Here is a 17,552-nt window from a genome sequence, read left to right as displayed (position 1 = left end):
AAATATGCAAATCAATCAACGTAATTCATCACATCAAGACTTAAAGACAAGAAGCAAATAATTATCTCAATAGATGCAGAAAAAGTATTTGATAAAATACAGTATCCATTCATGTTCAAAACACTAGAAAAATTAGACATAGTAGAAACATACCTCAACACTGTAAAAGCTATATATGCTAAACCCAAAGCCAGCTGCATTCTAAATGGAGAAAAATTGAAAGCATTCCCTCTAAACTCTGGAACAAGAAAAGGATGCCCTCTTTCACACTTCTCTTCAACATATGCCTGGAAACTCTAGCCAGAGCAATTACACAAAGGAAAAAAATTAAAGGGAAATGAATAGGAAAAAAAGAACTCAAACTATCCCTATTTGCCAATAACACGATTCTATATTTTTAAGATCCAAAAAACACTCCACCCAAAAACTTCTAGAACTCATAAATGAAATCAATAAAGTTGCAGGATATAAAATTAACTCCTATTTTCAACTGTGTTCCTATACATTAGTGATCAATCAACCGAAAGAGAAATTAGGAAAACTATCCCATTCACAACAGCCTCAAGGAAAATAAAATATTCGGAAATCAATCTAAAATGCAGGTGAAAGACCTCTACAATGAAAACTATAGAACACTAAAGAAAAATTAAAGAAGACCTTAGAAGATGGAAACATCTCTCATGTTCTTGGATAGGCGGAATTAATATTGTCAAAATGACCATATTACCAAAAGCACTATACAGATTTAATGCAATTTCTATTAAAATTCTGTTGACATTCTTCACAGAAATAGCAAAAGCTATCATGAAATTCATTTGGAAAAATAAAGAGACCCAGAATAGTCAAGACAATCCTTAGTGAGAAAAGTAAAGCAAGAGGCTACACAATACCAGACTTTAAATTATACCACAGAGTTCTAGTAACAAAAACAGCATGGTATTAGCCCCAAAACAGACATGTAGAGCAATGGTACAGAATAGAAGACACAGACACAAACCCACATAAGTACAGCTATCTCATACTAGACAAAGGTGCCAAAAACATATATTGGAGAAAAGACAGACTCTTCAACAAATGGTAAGGGGAAAACTGGGAATTCATATGTAGCGCAATGAAATTAAGACCCCTATCTCTCAACCTGCACAAAACGCAACTCAAAGTGGATCAAGGACTTGGACATTAGACCACAGACCCTGCACCTACCAGGAGAAAATGTCGGCCCAACTCTCCATCAGGTCAGCTTAGGAACCAACTTCATCAACAAGATTCCTAAAGCGTAAGGAGTAAAATCAAGAATCAATACATGGGATAGTATCAACTACAAAGCTTCTTCACAGCAAAGGAAACAATCAAAAATGTGATGAGAGAGCCTACAGAATGGGAGGAAATCTTTGCCACATACACTTCAGATAAAGCATTAATCTCCAGGATATATAAAGAACTCACCAAAAAACAAATAACCCAATCAATAAATGGGCAAAGGAACTGAAACAGACACTTCACAGAAGAAGAAAAATGAATGGTCAACAAATATATAAAAAAAATGTCCAACATCCCTAAAAATTGAATGCAAATTAAAACTACACTGAGATTTCATCTCACTCCAGTCAGAATGGCAATTATCAGGAATACAAATAATAATAAGTGTTGGTGCAACCAGTGTGGAAAGCATTATAGTGATTCCTCAGAAAACTTGGAATGGTCCACCATTTGGCCCAGTTCTCCTACTTCCAACATATACCCAAAGGACTTAAAATCAGCATAGTATAATGATGGGGCTACATCAATGTTTATAGCAGCTCAATTCACAATGGCTAAACTATGGAACCAACCTAAGTGACCTACAACAGATCAATGGATAAAGAAAATGAGATAATATATACACAATGGAGTATCACTCAGCCATAAAGAAGAATGAAATTATGGCCTTTGCTAGTAACCAGATGGAACTGGAGACTATCATACTAAGTGAAATAGGAATCCCAAAAAACTAAAGGCGGAATGTTCTCTCTGATATGCAGATGCTAACTCATAATAAGGGGACGGGGCAATGTACAGAAGTTCTCTGTATTAGACAAAGTGGAATGAAGGAAACGGGGGGAACAGGAATAGGAAAGACAGAATGAATGGAACATGACTTTCCTGTTTACATATGAATATACAACCAGTGTAATTCCACATTGCGTACAACCACAAAAATGGCAAGTTATACTCCATGTGTGTATGGTAAGTCAAAATACATTCTACTGTCACATATAACTAAAAAGAACAAAGAAAAAAATATTTTTAATTAGTTAATATTTGTAATATTAGGAAAAGTATGTAATAAATGTGTTATATTAGCCAGGTACAAAAATGTGTTTTTGTTAAAGGCTTTCTGATGTTAAATAATGTAATTGGCCAGATTTTCTTCAAAGGAAATGAGGCTGAAAATGAGGCAGAGTTACAGCCTGTCTCAATTGATATGAAAAAGAAATACTGGAAAAAGGAGCACAGCCCAGCTATCCTGAGCCCTGCTGGCTTTGCCTTCTCCCGGTGTTCCTGGAAATGTCAGGCTCAAATGACAGAATCACTGAGAAGAACTTCTTTGAGGAGGAATTAGATGAGGAAAATGTGATTTTAACCCTGGTCCCTGTTATAGAGGAACCTAAACAAGAACTTCTAAAGGAAACAAGTGTTTCTTCAACTGCAGATATCAAACATGCAGGATATTCCTGAAACATTTCAGGAGGCCAGATTGAGGCCGTGTTCCAGGAAATGCAACGAAGTGGCTGATGCAATGAGGCTGCGGAAAGGTCGAAATAAGGTTAAGAAAGAGGACGAGGTTAATGTAGTTGAAGTGGTCCATGTTGGCATCTTGGGCAAGGACTGCTGCCAGGGCTGCTCAGCGCAAGGCTGTGATTTCCTGTCCCATCCCTACTTCTGTGGAGGCCTTTCTACTGCAAACTTCTAGTGTCAGGTGGTGTGTGGTTCATGGCCAGCTTCTCTCTGCAGACACAGCAGGCTGGGTTCGCCTGCAGTTCCATGCAGGTCAGACCTGGGTCCCTGACACTCCCAAGAGGATGATTGCTCTCTTCCTGTTACCAGCCTGTACCTTTCCATCCCCAGGACTAGAAGATAATATGTTATGCCCTGAATGTGTAAAAAGGAATAAGAAGATGATGAAAGGATTAATTATGACGGGAGAGAAAAAGCAACACATTGTAGGGGACCAAAAGGTGCCACCTTAAGCAGTGTTGAAGTCTTATTTTGGTCTGAAGGCAATTGAGAAGAAACAGGAAAAAAGCTTTCTGCCTTCCCACTATTGGCCCCAAAGCAGGACATGAATTTTGCAAAAATTCCTCTTTCCTTACCAGGACAAGTAGTGGACAGCTCATAGATAAATTGTCATGCAGCTTGATAATTGCTGGGCTGTGTCCTGACCATCTTCAGTGTCTCCTGATCACTTGTCAGACTCAAGAATTAACTATGAACTTTTTTTTTTTTTTTTTTTTTTTGTGGTGCAGGAGATTGATCTCAGGGGCACTCAACCAGAGTCCCATCCCCAACCCTATTTTGCTATTTTGTATTTTATTTAGAGACAGGGTCTTACTGAGTTGCTTAGCTCATTACTGTTGCTGAGACTGGTTTTGAACTTGAGTTCCTCCTATCTCAGCCTCCTGAGCCCCTGGGATTACAGGCATGTGCCACCATGCCCAGCTAGACTTTCTTTATTTTAAGCAGGGCTAGGTTTATGGGGAAACCGAGTTCTTCAGTTGCTGCTTTTAATATTAATTTTTTTGTGTATACTGAGGATTGAACCAAGGATACTCTAACACTAGGCTGTAACCCTAGCCCCCTTCCTCTTTTTTCATCTATTTGTTTGGTACTGGGGATTGAACCCAGGGGTGCTTAACCACAGAACCACATCCCCTGCCCTTTTAATTTTTTTAATTTTGAGACAGGGTCTCTCTGAGTTGCTTAGGTCCTTGCTAAGTTGCTGAGGCTGGCTTTGAACTTGCAATCCTCCTGCCTCAGCCTCCTGAATTGCGTGATTATAGGCATGTATCATACCCAGCAAACATAGTCTCTTTTTATTTTTATTTTAAGACAGGGTCTCACTAAATTGCTGAGGTTGCACTCGATCTTGCAATCTTGCCTCAGCCTCATAAGTAGCTGGGATCACAGGTGTGTACCCCACACTTGGCTCCAATATTAACATCTTCTATTAGTGTGGTACATTTGTTACAATTGATGAGTCACTATTGGTACCTTATTTATTAATTAACTAAGTCTACAGTTTGTATTTGGTTTCATTCTTTTTGTTGAACATTTTAGGATTTTATTCTTTTTGTTGAACACTTTAGGATTTTTTTTTTTTTTTGGGTTACCGGGGATTGAACTCAGTGGCACTTACCTACTGAGCCATATTACCAGCCCTTTTTTGTACTTTATTTAGTGACAGGGTCTCAGTGAGTTGCTTAGGGCCTCACTAAATTGCTGATGCTGACTTTGAACGCTCCTGTCTCAGCCTCCCAAGGTTCTGGGATTATAGTTGTATGCCACCATGCCTGGCACATTTTAGAATTTTGATTTTTTTATTGTAGTACTGGGGATTGAACCCAGGAGTACTCTACCACTGAACTATATCCACAGCACAGCCCTTTTTAGTTTTTATTTTGAGATAGGGTCTCACTAAATTGCAGAGGCTGGTTGAGAGTGCACACCTGTAATCCCAGAGACTTGGGAGGCTGGGTCAAGAGGATTGCAAGGTTGAGGTCAGTCTTAACAACTTAGCAAGACCCTGCTAAAAATAAAAAGACTGGGGGTATAGCACAGTGGTAAAGCACCCCCGGGTTCAATCCCTCTGTACCAAAAAAAAGTTACTGGGGCCAGTTTTGGAATTGCAATCTTCCTGCCTCAGTCTCCCAAGTAGCTGGGATTATGGGCGTGTGCCACCACACCAGCTACTGACTGATGTTTGATGACATGTATGCAACATTCTGTATGATACTTCATGAAGAATAGCTTCTCTGCCCTATTCCTCCACCCCTCAGTTCTACCTGTTTCTTCTTCCCTTCAATCCTCTGTAAATCAGATCTTTTTATCATCCTCATAGGTTTGCTTTTTCTAGAATGCTTTATTCTTAGAATCATGTCACATGTTTTTAAAATTGTCTGAAATGTGCATTTAAGGTCTCTCCATGTCTTCATGAATTTTAGCACCAAGTAATATTCCATTCTCAAGATGTACCACAGGTGTATTCATTCACCTACTGACAGACACCTTGGTTGCTTCAAGTTTTGGCAGTTATGAATAAAGTGCTATAAACATCAAAAAAAAAAAAAAAAAGAAAAGAAATACTGAATTTGCAATCTCTCTTTTCTTTTAGATGTTTTTTATATTTTCTCTTTCCCCTTTCTTTATTTCTTTTCCAACCATGGAGGAAAAAAGAGGAGGGAAAGGGGGGGAGAGAAAGAGAAAGACACTCACGTTCAGAAAAACCCTGTTTGACTCTTTGGCTCCTGTAAGGGCTACCAAAAGTTAGAGCTGAAAAGGTAATGACACTAATCTCAGTGCCAATTTACTTCTTCCAATCTATTTTTTCACAATGTCTTAACCAGTTTTTCACTAAATTCTAATGACTTTTACTTACTGATGAGCTCTTAATCTGTACTCTCCATTTTCACCACAATGAAGTTAATACCTATCTGATTTTTCAACTTCACAACTACTAAAAAAATCCCCTCATAAGAGTATTAAAAACATCTTCCTGTTACATGCCTGCTCATGGCACTCACTCTTCTTATTAAAAACCTAAAATGGCTCTTCCTGCCTACTTAAGTAAAGTACAAACTTCAAAGTTGTTTTTGTGTTTGTTTTAGGATCTTTTTTGTTTTTCATTTTTGGTTTTTTGGTTTTTTTTGCCTCTTTTGCAGTACCTGGCATTAACCCAGGGCCTCATACGTACTAGCTAGCAAGTCAAGCAGGCTACCACTGAGTTACACCTCCCAGCTTTTTCATTTTTGAGACAGGGTCTCCCTAAGTTACCCAAAATGGCCTGAAATTTGCCTGAGCAGCTGGGAATATAGGGGGGCATCACCGCACCTGGATCTTTCAAGTCTTTTGCACTGAACTTAGCTATTCTCTCACCCTTCAGTAACTTCCATACGCTAATTCCTTTACCAAAGACAACCTTCACCCTCAACTCCTACTCACATTTCAAAAGAACTCCTATCATATTTTCTAACCCTTCTCAAAGACACAAGTTCAGTATGCCCTTTTGTGCATGCCATACATTTATTATAGCATCTATTCCCCCTAAGTTTGTACTTCCCAGTTTCTTGTGGAATGCCTAGCCTATTACACCAATGAACTGATTGAGTCTTTCCGTCATGACCCAGAATCAGGTTTTCATAGAAGAAAATCCAAAAGTAATGCAATGTAGCAGAATCATGCTTTCTTAGGGAAGCTTTTTTTTACAAAATTATTCATTCATCAAATTATTTACTAAGCACTTTATGCTAAGCACTCTGCTAGGTGCTAGAAATAAAGGATGAATATAAGGTTTAATCTTTGGGGGATAAACAAAAATCTTACAACAATGTAATCAAGCTTTTATAATTGTCACTCATGCTTTTGAAATTACAGCTAACCTATATACCACTCTTCAAATTATTCTTCCTAAGGCTAATTAATTACACTGCAAATTTCAGTAAAAAGAGCCACAAAGGATGGAAGGTTTAACTGAACTGACTTCTGGTCCTATAAAAGCTTTGAAACTATGATTCTGTTATCTCTTCCACTCCCTTTTAAGATCTCTACTGCTTTAAGAGAAAACAAATTCAAATTACAGTTTTGAATTCAAAATGCCCTACCTTTTCAGACCTTTGTCCCAATATGCTTCTGTACCTTCTGATGCAACCAGAAGGCCAACTGCCATCTTTCAGTAATGCTACACATTTCCCTATCTTCAAGCCATCAGTTTACACCATTTGCACATTAAAATTCTATTTGTACTTCAAGGTTAAGCCACATATTATATCCTCCTCTTTCCCACTGCCCCCATAGTCAATTACAATTGAACACAAATGGCTTACAAGCTGTTTTTCCCTAACAAAGCAACCTCAAATGCTGTCCACAAAGCAAAATTAGACAAAACAGTAACAGTTTTGTTGAATGTCCTTCAAAAACCAGTCTAGCTTTCAGAAGTAGACTAAAATACAAAACCCATGTCTATAGCAATCCCATGTCAAATTTATTACAGTCCATTATTTCCATACCTTACAGTGAGAAGAGAACTCAATGAAAAGTCTACAAATTTCAAAACAGGAACAGAAATGAGTTCTAAATTGTGCTTTCAATGGAAATAAAAGTAGGGAAATAGTGATATAATTAATATGGAAAAGGAAATAGTTAAAGAAAGGAAGTTGAACATAAAAACAACTTTCTACTTTTCATTATTACCAAAAAATAAAAAAGCCATCAGGTCACTACTTTAAAACCATCCCCAATTTACTCCCTTTTAAAAAACAACACAAATATTTTAGGTACAACAAACACTAACAGAATATAATAAACATTAGGAGAATATAGTAAGTATTCTGTTTCCACCAGGATATGTAAGACATTTGGAATGTCATGTAAACCAATAAATTGATAAATATGATTATTTTATGGCTGAGATGGCAGACCCACAACACGTTTTTCTTTTCCCTCTTTTATTTTGGGTGACACAGGGGACTGAATCCATTGGTACTTTACTACTGATTTATACCCCCAGATCTTTTCATTTTTTAAGACAGGGTCTCAGTTGCTGAGGCTGGCCTTCAACTTGCAATCCTCCTGCCTTAGCTTCCCAACTCCCTGGGATTACAGGGGTGTACTACTATATTCTTTAAAACATTCACCTTCTGTTTTAACAAACACGTAACATGAATTCTTAATTAAAAATATGATCTGTGTTTTAGTCAGCTTTTTGCTGCTGTGGCCAAAAGACCTCACAAGAACCATTAAAAGAGGAAAAATTTTGGGGGGGCTCACAGTTTCAGAGGTCTCAGTCCACAGAAAGCTGACTCTGTTCCTTAGGGTTTGAGATGAAACAGAATATCATGGCAGAAGACTGTGGCAGAGGAAAGGGGCTCAGAACATCACATCACAAAGCAGAAAGAGGGAGAGTTCTTACAGATAAAATATAAACTCCAATAGTATGCCCCCAGTAACCTACCTCTTCCAGCCACACTGTTCCTGCTTTCTGTTACCACTGGGTTAATCCCTATCGGGGATTAATTCACTGACTGGGTTAAGGCTGTAATAACCCAATCATTTCACCTCTAAATCTTCATGCAGTGTCTCACATATGAGCTTTTTGGGGGATAACACACACCTAAACCATAAGAGTTTGAGTCTAGTATAAAACCAGTTGGCTCCCCTGGACTACAGTACCAATTGTTTTTTTATAACCTCAATTCAGCTAAGGTATTTTTATTCTCACTTTAAACCCAAATAATCCTGCCTCTCAAAGCATCATACTCCTTTCTCCTTCTAGCTAGGTTTCACAATAATAGACCTTATTAACCAAGTGTCCTTAGTGGCAAAATAAGTACCATTAATGTCCTGGTGGAAAACAAAAACAAAACTACAAAATAACAACTCTTCAGAAAAAGATGAGTTGTTGGGTAAAAAGCAAAGCTTAAATCCTAATTGGATTTTGAGATTACTATTTTAAATAGCTGATGATATCATGGCAGATATCTTACAACCCATGATAATGTCCCAGAAACAAAAGTATCTAAAGAGCCTTAGGAGGAACGAAAAAGAAGATAGTGGAGAAAAAAAACAAGGTATTTAAAAAGACTGTACCAAAAAATGAAATTATCACATTGATCTTCAAACCTGCCCTTCTTCTTATGCCTCGCCCAGTTTTCCAAGCCAAAAGTGAAGATGACTGTCTCTCCAATTCTATCCCAATTCAACCCCTAAATCTCTCACTGATTCTGCCTGAATTCCTACAGCACTTATCTGAGCCATTCCATCAACAGTTTCAGATCTTCTTTTTTCTACTCTCCTCTATCCTAATCTATCCTAGTTAACATTCTTGGTCCAAAAACTACACCTTATTCATCTTAGTACCCTTGGAATCTGGCCCGGCACCTAATACAAAAGTCACCACATGGTAACTGTGACTGGTCCCAGGATGACTGGTTCTAAGACTTGGTACCCTCTTAATACAATGAATTATAATATTCCAGTTACCAGTACCTAGTGGTAATCTTGGCCTCTGCCAGCATTCAACATTTATTCTAGCTGCTAATTTAAGTATACAATCATTTGGGAAGTTCTTAATGTACTAGCAATCACTATTGCTCCACAGTCATTTTTTTCCCCCTAACTAAGAATATTTTTCATGAACCTTACAAAGCATCAATAACACTGGAATCTTAAGAGGCCACTGACAAGGTTTCAAAAACTTTGAAAAATACCTAGAACATCTGTGTTTTATTGAAGATCTGCTACACACTGCTTTTGAACTGACATTTCCAAAATAGCAAAACACTTCCAGAATGTTTTCAGACAAGATATATGGTATATATATTTTATCAACAAGACAAGTATTCTTATGTGGACTCTAGTGAGGTTTCTGATCCATAACCAAAAAGTATTAAGATTCTGCCAATTAACTATATGTCAACATGACTAGCCACCAGTGTAAGTAAATTTGGGCAAGTGGGTCTCCCTATATAATCAAATATACAACAAAGGTCCACTCCAAATCACAACACCATGACAGTGTGTTAAGCAGGAAATGGGAGGGGTACAACACAATGTCAATAAAAATACAAATGACCTCAGACAGATCTATTTGACAGCCCTAATTCTGCAATGTGTTTACCTTCATCTTTAAGGCTTAAATTTCCTCATTTAAAAACGGTGCTATCTATCTCACAATTTTGGCAAGAGGGTTAAATAATACATTTTGCACAGTGCCTATCACATCATTAGCATTCAATAAAAACCTTTTTTCTTTCTATAACTACACTCCTAAATCTTTGGAGTTTCTATAGTTTCCCTAAAACTAGGAAAAAAAAGACAATTCTTTAGATGTCCTAAATAGTTTTCATTTCCAAAAATTTTATATTATAATAAAGGAAACTTTCAGTCTGAAACACTGCAGTTAGCTTCATCAGATACTGCTTTATGATACTGTCTATGACTATATACAATCTTCAGAAGAAAACATTTCACCTCCCAATAAGCTGAACACAAGTACATTTTTAATTTAATTTTAGTATGTCATATCTTCATTTCTGTTTGATCTTTAAAGAGCGGGTCATCCTAGTATAGCTATTGCTCCATACTCAAAATCTACCTAGTAAAAATATACATAACCAATGATTTTATCTAGATTGAACCAGAGCCACTGCATAATTTATTAGGCCTTCATGTTTGTAACAGGTAACTTTAGGGGAAAAAAATTCATCTAATGAGTCCCAATTTGCTCTCATTTTATATGTAAAACTAGTGGCACACACCTGTTATCCCAGTAACCTGGGAGACGGAGGCAGGAGGGCCATAGGTTCAAGGACAGCCTCAGCAATTTAGCAAGGCCTTAACCAACTGGGCAAGACACACCTCAAAATAAACAATAAAAAGGATTGGAGATGTAGTTCAGTGGTAAAGCACCCTTGGGTTCAATCCCCAGTAACCACAACCAACCCCCAGCAAAAAAAAACCTGCATCAAAAATTCAAATGAGGGCTGGGGATGTAGCTCAGTTGGTAGAGTGCTTGCCTCACAAGCACAAGACCCTGGGTTCAATCCCCAGTACCGCAAAAAAAAAAAAAAATCAAATGAACTTTGGGCTATGGAACTCCACTACAAACCTATCAAGGGGAACAAAAAGTAAATTTTAAATTTTCTAGTAACTGAAGAATGAAAGTTCTAATATTGTGATTTTACACCAGATAAACTCCACCTCCAATGAGGAAGAACTTTTTAAAATCAATTCCACAAAAAAAAAAAAAAAAAAAAGATTTTTGTGTGTAACCAAATAAAAATTCAATTATTCCAGTCAATATATCAAGGAAAACTTTGAAAAATAGATAATATACATTAGAAATTTATTCCCTAAGTTTTGACCTTAAGGAACCAAAAAGTGGCAACTTACACAGATGTCTACCTTCTCTCCACTTTGGTCTCCTCTTTGAATTTACTCTTTTCTTCTTTTTTTCAAACAGGAGTCTATCACATTCTTCATCTTAACCTCCCATGTGCCCAACACAATCTGTCTTTCACTTTCTAGGTCTCATAAAATTTTTCTCTGCTTATGTTCACCTACCTGGCAAATCCTATCCACCCATTTTCAGACTTCATCCTACCCTAAACCAGGGGACCATTTACACCACTGAAAATTGTCTCTTTCTCAGCACTTGTACCAATCTTGGCCTCTGTAATGTTGCTACTTCCTATTCTGTCTACCTCCTTAAGCACTTCATTTCAATTCTGTCCAAAACTAAATGCTAGCTGCTCCTTAAGAGTTCCCCCTGCCCTCACCTCTTCCTGTTCTATATTAACCTGGGGTTCATCACCAAGTTTCAGAGCTGTTTATGTGCATACTTACTCTTCCAACAGTGTCCATAATTCCCAACTGATTCTCAACTGAGGATTTTCACCCAAAAAAGCCTAACTTCCATTGCCAATGACATAATGATCAAATCTATCAAATCTCCCACCATCATACAGTTTGGATACTTATTAGACCCACCTAAGTAACCAAGAGGGAAGAAAAACTACAGACTCAAAGCTCAAATTCTACCACTTTTCTTGCCCAAATCTACTCTTCTTCCTCTATTTCCCAAGATAAATCCTACCACAGTTTCCCAAGATAAAGAATTTCTGAATCATACTCATCTTTTTCCTACTGCTATAGCTCACTGCTTATCTACCTCTAATTCTAGTATCAAAGTTATTCTATGCTTTTATACCCTTATACTAATGTCTCTGATTTCTTACAAAGATCTAAATGAACTATCACTCTACATGTGAATGTTAACATGCAGCATTTACATGACTCTCTAATCCCAGTATCTTAATCCCATTAACCCAACTTGTACATTTTTACCATGTGCCTCATGAAGATGTATGTCACACACTCCATTTCCCCACCCAATCTACCTAAACTCTCAATAGATTTCCATCCTATACAGGTTGAAGTTCCAATGCTTTAAGAAACAGCCTAACACTACTTATAAGCAGTTTCTGACCACTTCCTGTCCCCCATCTTTGCATCCTATGCTTCATATCCCAAGCTGTATATTTGACTTTGGGTATGCTGTTCCTTTCCCCTAAAATATCGTACTCAGCCTGACAAATCCCTATTCATCCCGCAAGATTCAGCTCAAAGACATCTGAGATAACTCCCTCAAGTTTCCCAAGAAGAATTATTTTTTTTTTCCTTTCTAAGCATGCCCAAAACACTTTATGTATTCCTAATTACTATATAATCTAAGTGCTTTTTCATTTGTCTGTTTACACCATTATAAACCCACTTAGGACAGTACCTGCAACACATGGGTTGCTCATTACATATTTCTGGAACTGAGTTATAGTACTATTATTATTGGTTTGTTTTGCTTTTTGTCTTGTACTAGGGATTGGGGGGGGGGGGGGGGCTTTACCCTAAGGTACAACCCGAGCTCTTTTTTATATTTTTTGGAGACAGGGTCTCACTAAGTTGCCAAGGCTGACCCCAAACTTATAATCCTTCTGCCTTTGCCTCCCCAGTTGTTGGGATTACAGGCTGCATCACCACACCTGGCTTATAGTACTAATTTTAAGTGCTATAGTCAAGTGTAATCAGTTTAGCTACGTAACATTGGTTTGAAAGTGTGAATGTGTTTCACCGTGATTGATATAATAGGGAACAATCTGAATATAATGCAAATTTTCCATTTGCTTATGTGCTATTTTGTCTGCAAAAAACACTAGATGAAACCAGAAAACTGCACTCAACTGAACAAAGGTGAACAGAAATACACAAAACACATTTAAACACCCACTAGCTAAGTCAGTTCACCTTGTGTTGAGTGACATCCATTCTTTTCTGGTGTTAACAAATTTTCATCTGACTTCAGTAACTGTCCTTCCAATTCCCAAGAATTCATAAGCAACAACCCTTCTGAGGTTCATTTGCACAAGCAAACCAGGTCTTTTTCACCTTAAATTACCACATTTGTTATGTATCTATTTCTTAATTATTTAACGTATAAAAAGCTGCTACCAATTTTTTAGGTTTTTTGTTTTTTTTTTTTTAATATGTCACTGACAAAGTTTTTGAGTGCTATACCCAAATTTCATTTTTTCCCCGTAGGACCTGTGGCTTTACCTGTACAATTCTGCATAGCACAGTGACTCTAAGGAATCTATATATTGCTTTAAAGCAGAACTGACTATATATAAACAGCTTTTTGAGTTCTTTGGCTTTATACAGTTTCAATATTCCAATTTCATTAATTTAACACAGCAAAAACTCTGCCTTTTCCCCAAATTTTCACAAAATGTTTACAGACCATAGCCTAACAAATCATCAGGATATTCATAACCTTAACTTGGTGGCCTTGAAGTCCAGAGAGCATAGGGTTAATTTTTCCTGCTAAATTCTCTAGTCTGCCTAAGACTAACTCAGAAAATAAGTTCTCAAATGTGAACTTTCATGTGTATCATTTTAGGGCTTTCACTGTTTTGGCTGTTTTTAACCTCTCTCCAAAATACTGACATTTTTATTTTAAATGACCCTCTCTTATAGACTAATTGAGCAGAGCCCTCAGGCCCACTACAAAAGGGACCATAGACAAAAGAGACACATATCCAAGTGAAAAAGAGACTATCAATAAAGCCATATCTCAAATGTGACTGGATTTTAACCTATGTTGACTCCACTCTACTCTCCACACAGATGCCAAATTGATCTCTAAATCACTTTGCTCTCCTGCTAAAAATATATGACTCCTTCTTTTGCTGTAGGAGAAAGGAATAAACTTCACTTCTGTCTTTCCAGCATGGTCCTTCAAAATCTAGGCCACCTTTGCAAGTTCCTCTCAAGTCACTCCCATTGTTCCAATAACACCTTACCACTGATGCTTCAGTACAAACCTACTGCTTGAAAGGACCCCTCCCAAGTTTGGCAAGCTCCTATTCAAACTGGTTCCAGATCTTCCATAAGTTTAATCATTCTTCTGTTCTTCCACAGTACTCTGTACATCTATTTAGCCTACACAAGTAGCAAAAACTGAGTATATTCATTTTTCAATTCTCAGTGTCCAACACTGTGGCTAGCACATGCTATTCCCTAACATATTACTTAAGTTATGAAGAAAATATAAATAGATGAGGGAGAGATAGAGCCCAGAGACAGTAAAGTTAAGGCAGCCAAAACCAACCTAGTCCTGGATTCAAATAATTCTTCTGTTCCTCATTAACTACTTGTTTAAATATCAAAATCTGGCACATTCCATTGTATCCTAATGCACATAAGTGTATAATATAATTAAAATTTAGTTTACTCAGGATCTCTTAACTTCATGTACACCATGTTTTATTAATCACATTTCATTTTTAAGATGGCTACCTCTCAAAAAAAACCATGAGATTTTGTACAAACTAGGAGATATGAAAATTAAAGGAACTTTCTATTCTAAATAATATATTAAGTTCCAGTCACACAACAAACCTGTAGAAAATAGCATACCCACAAACAAAAAAGTATCTTCTCCAGTAAAATACACATTTTTACCTGAACCTATCTGGATTTTTTCAAAGTGAAAAATGCTTTAAACCAGAGCTTCCCAACCAGTGGAACTTGCATATGAGAACGTATTATAAACATGCTGAAGATACTGACCCCTCACCTGTGAGATGCCTTAACCATTTATTCCAATATGCCTTATATACATTATCCTTTTCGGTTGCATTACATAGGAAAAAGGTGTATGTATTAAAGAATATACGAGAACTAATATGGATATAGTGGAATATCTAAGCATTAATCAAAATACATACCTACAAATTCCTACAATGTCTTTATTTGTAGTCAGGACCCAGTTCATGTCTGTTCAAATGAAGAAGTCTGAAATTTCCCAACGACTGCAGTTTTACTTTGCCAACAAGATTTAAGAAACATGAAAATGCCTACAGATTGAATAGGTATTCAAAAGAAGGCTTCTTTAGCTATGTCACCACTTATCATCTGAAATTATGCAAGGATTGACTGTCAGAGAGAATCTTTAGTCTCACAAAAAAAAAAAAAAAACTATCTTTTCAATACTTTCTTTTGACCATTTTAGTAAGCATCCAGTTCACTGAGAATCAGCCAGCCACAACTACCTTAAATAACTTCTATCCATTAAAACACTCCCTCTACTCCCCAGGGAACAAATCTTCAGCAATTGCACTCTCTCATCACTCTCTCATGCACTCCATATAACTGTTAATATCTTGGACAAATCCATTTAACCTTTCCAGGTCTCAGTTTTCTCATGCCACAGCAGTTCACATATTTTGTTTACAGCTAGATGACTGGACTAGATACCTGATCTAAAGACATTAAGTAGAACAATTCCCAAAAAAGTCTTAAAAACCTTTTGATCAGTGGCCACATCAGCTCTTAAAGTCTTCAAAACTGTTCTGAAATGGTGGCAAATTCTAGGATATTGTGAAAAATACAAAGTGCTATTACACACCATTTTACTTTTGTTTTATTCATATTCACTCTCTTCCTCTCCAAAGTTAAATTCCCAGGCGCAAGTAAGCAATATTCAGTACTAGCAATGATGAGACAATTCACCTGGAAAACAGGTAAATATAAGAACTCAAATTTAAGCAGATTATTTCAACAACGTCAGCTTAACACAGTAACAGCAAATCCAAGGTCGAGCAAGATGATCATTCACAATGTTATCATTTGCTTAACAGTTAAAGAAAAAAGGTTATAGGTGTCTTTTAGCAAGCTCTCGGGGAACGCTCAGTGTAAGAGTCAAAGGAAAACAAAAGTTCCCAGAAAATATGGTGCTGAAAAATGAAAACATAAGATTTAATCTAAGTTACTGAAGAAAAATGCTTCAAGTACTATCTCCTTGGCCTCAGCAAAAACATACTATAAATCTCTTCATCTGGTGCTAAGTGCCTCTTTAAGCATGTAATTTACCTCTTCCCCCCAAAAAAATGTCTGAATTAAACTGAATTTTAAAACATTCGGGGGGAGGGGGAAGCGGTTGGTTTCCCGCTTGGCTATAACTGCGGCTACGGAGTGCGAAGTTCCACACTCCACAGCGCACACTCCCACAGTCACTTCTCCAAAGTTGCCACCGGTCCTGGCCACGAATCGGGGACACCGACTCGTCTGCTGCGGGTGACCGGAGCCCGGGTCCCAGAGTTAGGACGCCTGCCCCAGCTCCTAAGCGCGCCGCCTCCACCGCCGTCAATCAGCACCCCCCGACTCGGCACGGAGGCGCGGCCAGGGAGAGGAGGTCGCGTCCAGGGGGCGCCCCCAACAGTCGCTAGCTTGGCAGAGCAGCGCTACTGCCACCCACAAAACTAAAGTTGCCTGCAACCGATGCCGGCGTGCTCCGGATGCCAGGGACACGATCGATCTGAAGGTCCGTGCGCCGCCAGTCGGGGAGCAGTGCCCCGGTCGGGCGTCGGGCCCGTCTCGCTCACCTCTCGAGGTGCGCCGCCTTCCTCCGCCGCTGCCACCGCCTCCTCCCTGTGAGTGCAGCGGGGTCTGACCTGTGGAACCACCATACCAGTCCCACCCGCTGCTGCAGCGCCGCCGCCGCTCTTCAGCCGCCTCAGCCGCCGGTCTTTGTTTCCCCTCCGAGAGCCACCGCTTCAGCTGCCCGCCTCAGCCGCCCCGACGGGCCGCCACTACGCCCTCCCGCCCTCTCGGCCCCCTGCTTCGCCCTCCTCGCTACGCCCACCGCCGCCTTCGTCTCCGCGCCGCCGACGCCGCCGCCACCGACGCCGACGCCTCCTCCTTCGCACCCCCCTCTTTTTCATTGAAAGCAAACAAGCATCATGGCGGCGGCCGCCGTCCCCCAGCCAGCTAGCGCCCCGACCGCCGCCGCCGCTCCAACATCCCGGCCGCCCATTGGTCTCTGCGGACGGACGCGACCATCCCGCGTTCGGTTCGGGGGGGCCGCTCTTCAAATGCTCTAAGCCCCGCCCCCTCTCCCCCGTGCTGGGGAGTAGTGAGCCGGACCGGCGCCTTGCGCGCCTTGCGCGCCTTGCCCTCGGATCCTCTATTCCCGCTCTCCTTGCTCTTTTCCTGCCCCGTTGCTTGTATTTTTCTTTTCTTCCTAATGCTCCTTCTTGTTTCGTCTCCCTTTTTTGTCTCTGGTGGTTCACTTTTAACTCTTCACTCTTTTTTCCTTTATCTTGCTTCTCGCGGTTTCTCCTATTCCATAGGCCTTCGCCTGTCAATCACATGGGAACACAGATCAGTTTGCAGACTTTTAACATTAGCCAGTGTCTTAATCTGCCTAAAGACCAAACACTAAGTCTTTAACAAGTCCAATCACT

At 39.0% G+C, this 17,552-nt stretch overlaps 2 protein-coding genes across 4 annotated transcripts in view; one reads left to right on the top strand and one right to left on the bottom strand.

The window, feature by feature from the left end:
* The window catches only part of CNOT6 (CCR4-NOT transcription complex subunit 6), an 88,969-nt gene extending 72,014 nt beyond the window's left edge, over positions 1-16,955 (bottom strand). The window contains exons 1-2 of one of the 3 annotated variants that reach the window (XM_079144165.1): positions 16,692-16,955; positions 15,040-15,819 (exon numbers count right to left, since the gene is read on the bottom strand). In XM_079144165.1, the coding sequence (XP_079000291.1) occupies positions 15,040-15,082 (43 nt within the window). In that variant the 5' untranslated portion in view covers positions 15,083-15,819; positions 16,692-16,955. The remainder of the gene's footprint in view (positions 1-15,039; positions 15,820-16,691) is intronic. The other 2 variants (XM_079144166.1, XM_079144167.1) reach the window with 2 other exon arrangements.
* On the top strand, positions 2,548-3,454 carry LOC306663410 (developmental pluripotency-associated protein 2-like; the record flags this gene model as incomplete). Its single annotated transcript, XM_079143778.1, has 2 exons — positions 2,548-2,703; positions 2,835-3,454. The coding sequence occupies 2 exons, from the start codon at positions 2,548-2,550 to the stop codon at positions 3,228-3,230; spliced, it is 552 nt and encodes a 183-aa protein (XP_078999904.1). The 3' UTR covers positions 3,231-3,454.
* Positions 16,956-17,552: the final 597 nt, after the last annotated feature.

This window comes from Sciurus vulgaris (genome assembly GCF_902686455.1).
Source record: "Sciurus vulgaris genome assembly, chromosome: 6".
Taxonomy (NCBI): Eukaryota; Metazoa; Chordata; class Mammalia; order Rodentia; family Sciuridae; genus Sciurus; species Sciurus vulgaris.
Note: the sequence above shows the minus strand (reverse complement) of the source record. Positions and strands in the feature narration are given on the sequence as shown.